This window comes from Cajanus cajan, chromosome 3 (assembly GCF_000230855.2).
Source record: "Cajanus cajan strain Asha chromosome 3, NIPB_CcT2T_4, whole genome shotgun sequence".
NCBI lineage: Eukaryota > Viridiplantae > Streptophyta > Magnoliopsida > Fabales > Fabaceae > Cajanus > Cajanus cajan.
Genome location: NC_138519.1, coordinates 78,319,618 through 78,326,178, shown reverse-complemented (window position 1 = coordinate 78,326,178; position 6,561 = coordinate 78,319,618). Strand labels below are relative to the sequence as shown.

Sequence of the window (6,561 nt, the reverse complement as noted above, 5' to 3'; positions counted from 1 at the left end):
AGGTGTTAGCACCCCACAGCGCCCCTTTCGGGTTCCCTATGACAGATTATTTTCTAAAATAACAGCGTAAAATTACTAAATTACCCCTATTTATTATAAGCGATTATAAATTAACTATCTACATGATGACAGTTTAAATATGCACACAGAAAGCAGTAAAAGGAAGGATTTAAGAAGAAACCTCTTGAAGCGTGCTTTTATATATTGAGTAAAACTGGGAAGCTTTTTGGCGTTCCCTCGCTCTACAAGCTCGCTTGCTCTCTCCTATAAAATTTTGACTATGGAAATCCGGAGGATTTCCCTTCGACTAGGTTCGAATCTCCAAGCTAAGTGCTCGGAATTCCAGAACTTCGTCGGATCGACTCCCAGAGAGATTTCTAGGGCAGAACACTGCTCAAAAACCCCAGAATACTCAAGGAGGGAGTCAAAACTGAGTGTGAAAGTGTGGAGGAACGTCCAAATGACGTCCTATATATAGGAGTGAGGCGCAATACGGCCTCTGACATCAATACGGCCCGTACCAAAATTTTGAACTACGGTACGGCCGTATTGAATTTGGTACGGCCGTACTGAAGTTCAAAAACTTCAATACGGCCGTATTGAGTTCAGTACGGCCGTATTGTAGTTCAAAATGTTCAGTACGGCCGTACTGAACCTCTAGGAGGCCGTATTGATCTTCAATCCTCCCACATTCTTATTTTAAGCTACTCTAAGACCTCTAAACCTACAGACAATCATCCTAAAGTCTTCCAGGGTCTTCTAGGAGTCCTTTTGGCTGACTTTCCTTCAGTCTTCGAGAGTCTTCGAGTCTTATTTCCGACCCGGACAATTTTAGGGGTCTACACTCCATATGAATCTTGTGCATACAATAAGAAGGGCTAATCCCTTTCAAATCAGATAGGGTCCAACCAATAGCACCTTCATTGGCTTTTATCACTTGAATCAAACTATCCTCTTGCTCTTTTGAAAGCTGGCTGCTAATTATGATTGGCTTCCCACCATTTTCTTCTAAGAAAACATACTTTAACTGTGGTGGCAATTGTTTCAATTCCAACTTCATTGCTTCATCTTTCACCTCCTTCTTCAGTTCTTCCTTTGACTGAACATTGGTTGATGAACTTTCACCTTTGTTCAATGCATCAATCACATCCTGAACTTCCTTATCTATAACTTTATCCAACTCATCATCAAACATGGACAAAGCTTTCTCCAATGGTGATGAATTCTTGAAATTGCTTTGAGTTTCCAAATACACATCATCAAACACATCAATTCTGAAACAATCCTTATTGCCTTTGGGAAACTTCATTGCTTCAAAAACATTGAAATTCACCTCTTCATCTTGAACTCTCACCTTCAGCTTTCCATCATCCATGTCTATGATAACTCTAGCTGTCTTCATGAAAGGTCTTCCCAGAATCAATGGAACTTCCAAATCTTCTTCCATGTCCATCACTACAAAATCAACTGGGAACATGAACTTGTCGACCTTCACGATCATATCTTCCACTATGCCATGTGGAAGCTTAATTGATCTGTCTGCCAACTGTAAAGTCATTCTTGTAGGTCTCACTTCCACTTCTCCTATCTTTTTCAACATGGATAAAGGCATCAAATTAATACTGGCTCCAAGATCTAAGAGTGCCTTACCCACTGACAGATTACCAATTGATACAGGGAGAGTGAAACTGCCTGGATCTCTGGACTTCTGAGGTAGAGACTTTTGTATAATGGCACTGCATCCTGCTTCAAGCTCCACAGTCTCTTCTTCAAGAATTCTCCTTTTCTTAGTTAACAATTCCTTCATGAACCTAGCATATGTGGGCATTTGCTCCATGGCTTCAGTGAAAGGAATATTAATCTGGAGCTTTTTTATGATATCCAGAAATCTCAAGAACTGCCTTTCTTTTTCTTTCTTGGAAGGAGCATGAGGGTAAGGTAAGTTCTTTACAGGAACAGCAGAATTAACTTCCTTGCCCTTCTTTTTATTCTTCTCCTTCTCAACTTCATTTTTCTCTCTTATTTTCTCATTATTTACATTCTCACTCTTATTGTTTTCTTCCTCATTCTTCTCACTTTCTTCCTCAACCTCCTTCAATTCATTATTTTCTCCCTCATTCTCAGCACCCTCATTATTCTCACTCACTCCAACATCTGCACCAACTACCTTCCCACTTCTTGTTGTTATGGCCTTGCAATGCTCTTTAGGGTTGGTCTTGGTATTGGCTGAGAATGGTCCTCCAGACATGTCAGCTAATTGTTTAGCTAGCTGACCCACCTGCACCTCCAAGTTCTTGATAGATGCCTCTGTATTCTTCTGGTTGTTCATAGACACCTGCATGAACTGGTTCAGAGTATCCTCCAACTTGCTGGTTCTTTCATGCATAGAAGGATAAGCAGGCTGGTGTTGTTGTTGTTGTTGTGGTGGTGGCCTATTGGATGGTCCAGCTTCATTCCTCCATCCATAACCTTGGTTGTTATTGTTGTTTCTCCAACCTTGATTCCCCTGCATATAATTGTTAGTATTATAATTACGGGAATTAAAATTACCTCCTTTCTGTTGGTTCCCCACATAGTTGACCTCTTCTTCATTTGGAATTTCTGAACAGTGACCATTGGGATGATCTCCTCCACAAAAATCACATTTTAGGGAAGGGTTTGGTTGATTTGAAGAAGAAGCAATAGCATGAAGCTGTTGTGGAATCTTGGCCATCTGCTTAGTCAATACTTCAATCTGTTGGGACAGCAATTTATTCTGAGCAAGGATTGCATCATTAGTGCTAAGATCAAGAACTCCTCTTTTGTGAGATTGATGTCTTCCATGCTCTGCTTGGTGATCAGAAGATGCCAGAGATTCTATGATTTGAGTGGCTTCCTCTGGACTCACAGTCATCATAGTGCCACCAGCTGCAGCATCCAATAACATCTTCACCTCAGGCTTGATTCCATTCACAAAGAAATTGAGTTGAGCTATATCTTCAAACCCGTGGTTAGGACATTTCCTAAGCAATGACTTAAATCTTTCCCAGGCTTCACAAAATGGTTCATCCGCACCTTGCCTGAAAGTAGTAATTTCTGACTTGGCCTTAATATACTTGGATGATGGATAGAATCTGTTCACAAACTTGTTTTCCACATCACCCCAGCTTGTCAAACTCTGATTTGGGTGAGATTGTAACCAAACTTTAGCTTTTCCTGTTAAAGAGAAGGGAAACAACCTCAAATATACAGCTTCCTCATCGCCTTCAGGAATTCCCATAGTTCCACATAACTCATAGAAATTTGAAAGGTGTGAGTATGGGTCTTCATGATCAAGGCCAGCAAATTGTTGTGAGCTAACCAAGGTAAGGAAGGCAGGCTTCATCTCCATTGCCCTAGAAGTATTTGGAGCTGCAATACTAGAAAAATGCCTAGGACCATGTTGTTGTGCATAATCACCTAGGGTCCTTCTTGGCTGCCTACCTGGTCCACCTGTTCCCTCTTCAGCCATTTCTGTTTCGAAGTGTGGTTGATTTGATGAAGTAGAAGAACTCAGAAGATCTTGCTGTTGTTTTTGGATTCTCTCTAACTGTCTCAGCCTTCTTGTTCTACTGTTGTTCCTCCTTGCCGTTCTTTCAATTTCGGGATCAAAATGCAATTCTTCGGCTGGAGTTTTTCCTCGCATACACTTTTAAAGAAGTCTGCACAGCAAGGTAAGTCCACAAAACACAACAAGACAAATATCTATATATTATAAATATTCACAAAATGAATTATCTACACAATTACAAAATCACAAGATTAAGAATTACTAAATAGCACTAAATCCCCGGCAACGGCGCCAGAAACTTGATGAAGATTTTCGCAAACCTATCACTTGGCAAGTGAACCAAGTTTCGAAGTAGTATTTAAAGATCGTCCTCAGGGATTTGTGTGTTTAGTAACTCTCGCTCAAATGATTTAAAAGAGAATGAGTTTAAAAATTTAATTGAGTGAAAACAGATTCAAACAACACAATAAGGCAAATGTAGTAAAGACAATGATTAAGAAACAAGGATTGGCTCAGATGCACTTGCTAACTCATAGATCTTCTTAGCATAAATGCAATTCTAATTTCATTATTTCCACGTTCATTAAATAATCCAACAAGATTCCTCAAGGTTGAATCCTAAAGTCATTAAGCTCAAAACATGATTCCTCAATGTTTTGAGTCTAACACTTCGCATTAAGAACAATAACTTGAACAATGTGACTAACCAAATCAAGTCTATTCCTAGAACAAGAGGTGATTAGGTGCAAGATTCAGTTCGGGTTTTCGAAAGCGTTTTCCAACTGGATTCAAAAGCCAAAAATCATACAACGGTTGATCAAGCCGATATAAGCGTTAAGCGCAGAATCATTACACAAATAATGAGATCAAAATGCATATATTTAAGAAGAAGAGGAGTTAGTAGTTACATCTAACCAATCCTTAAGAAGTTTAGCCACCCATGGCCATTACAAGATCAAAGAGTGAAAGGAAGAAATTACAAAGCAAAGGATGAAGAAATGGAGTTGATCTTCGTTCCCAAAGGATCCAGCTTCCAAGTCTCTGTTCTTCCTTCGTTCTTCCTTCTTCCCAAGCTTTTCCCCTGTTTTTCTCTGTTAAAATTCGTCGATCCGTATATCCCTTTAGGTTCTCCCCTGTTTTTCTCTTTTATATCAGCTCTAAAACTGGGCAAAAAGTGAAATTTTTAACTCCACCGCTGCAGCTGTAGAACCACAGCTATGGCTGTGGAGAATCCTTCAAGGTGAAGTAACTTCTGGCGCTGCAGCTGTAGCTTTGCAGCCATGGCTGTGGAGACTCCTTCATTATTAAGCAACTTCCTGAGCTGTAGCTGTGGAACCACAGCCATGGCTGTGAGTCTCTGTGGCTTCTCTTGATTTCCCAAGCCTCAACGCTCAAGCCTTGGACCCTGCAGCTGTAGCTTCAAGTCTCTGGAACCAAAAATGAGCACTCCAGATTTCCACAGCTATAGCTGCAGAACCACAGCTATAGCTGCAAGTCTCTGGACCTCTAAATCCTTCCCAGACTTCCACAGCTCAAGCTCCAGATCCACAGCTATGGCTGTGGATCTCTGCCTAGCCAAAAGATCCTGCACAAAATGAGAAAATTCATTAAGATTGCTACTACTCCTCTACTCTTATAGTATGACTTAATTCTATAAATTAAAGGGGTGAAATACATATATATTATCTACAATTATATATAAAGATTGCCAAAAATTGAGTGCAAAACTACAAAAAAGGACACTCAACAACTATATCCAAGAAAAATGCATTGAGATGATCGAAAATCCATTTTGTGACTGTTAAACGGCCTTAAATGAGGATAGCAAGCACAACCAAATGGTTTTAGCAAAAGATAATTGGGCAGCTTCTTAAAAAGAATTTCATACGAAGATTTCATTTTAAGGGTAGATGTTGGAAGTCTATTTATGACATGAACAGCAGTATTAAAAGCATCTGTCCAAAATAAGTGAGGGAGACTAGCTGAGGATAGAAGAGTTAGACCAACTTCTGTGATGTGTCTATGTTTTCTTTCAGCTGTCCCATTTTGTTGGTGAGTATGAGGACAACTGATTCTATGGATTATGCCATTTTCATTAAACATACGTGTAAGACATGTGAATTCTTTTCCCCCATCAGATTGAAACATCTTGATTTTTCTCCCAAATTGATTTTCAACCATAGTTTTAAAGTGTCTAAAGTGATGTGCAGTTTCAGACTTATTTTGCATAAAATAAATCCACGTGAACTTGGAATATGCATCAGTAAAGTGAACATAATATCGAAGGCCCTCTCTAGAAGCATAGTGAGAAGGGCCCCAAACATCGCTGTAAATGAGATCAAGGGGAGCATGATATATAGTAGTGGAATCAGGAAAGGGAAGTGCATGAGATTTTCCAATATAGCAGGATTTGCATACAGAGAAATTTTGATTACTATTAACAGGTATAGAAACATTACAGGATTTCATAACAGCCTCAACAATTTTCCTAGAGGCATGAGCCAGTCTAGTATGCCATATATCATAAGATTTGTCAAATCTTTGAACATTTAGAACAGTAGGATTAGTAGAGACATGAGTAGTATTATTCACACAAGTATCAGGTTGCAGAAAATTGACTTCATCAAAGACATACAGGCCATTTTTAAGAGTCCCTTGCAGAAGAGTTTCCTTCGAATCCTGAGATTTAACAAGACAATGATTGGTGTGAAACTCAACAAATACCTCATTATCTCTACAGAGCTTTGAAACACTTAGCAAGTTTTTGGTTATTTGAGGTACATGTAGTAAATCCTTTAAGGTGAACACTTTAGAGGACATAGGAGTGTGAAAGAAAGAAGTACCTGTATGATGAATATCTATTGCTTGACCGTTACCCATATGAATCTTGTCTTGGCCTAAATTAGTGGTTCTTGAACCAAGATTAGTCAAGTTAGGGGTGAGATGATTGGTGGCTCCTGAATCTGGATACCACTGATCATCATAGGCCATGGTTTGGGAACCAGCAAACATAGCTTGCATCTGTTGTTGAT

At 39.4% G+C, this 6,561-nt stretch overlaps 1 protein-coding gene across 1 annotated transcript; it reads right to left on the bottom strand.

Annotated features, from left to right (window-relative positions):
- Nucleotides 1–839: 839 nt before the first annotated feature.
- On the bottom strand, nt 840–3,664 carry LOC145956477 (uncharacterized). Its single transcript, XM_083072083.1, has 3 exons — nt 2,582–3,664; nt 910–2,335; nt 840–856 (listed from the first exon to the last, which is right to left on the bottom strand). The coding sequence occupies exons 1-3, from the start codon at nt 3,662–3,664 to the stop codon at nt 840–842; spliced, it is 2,526 nt and encodes an 841-aa protein (XP_082928209.1).
- Nucleotides 3,665–6,561: the final 2,897 nt, after the last annotated feature.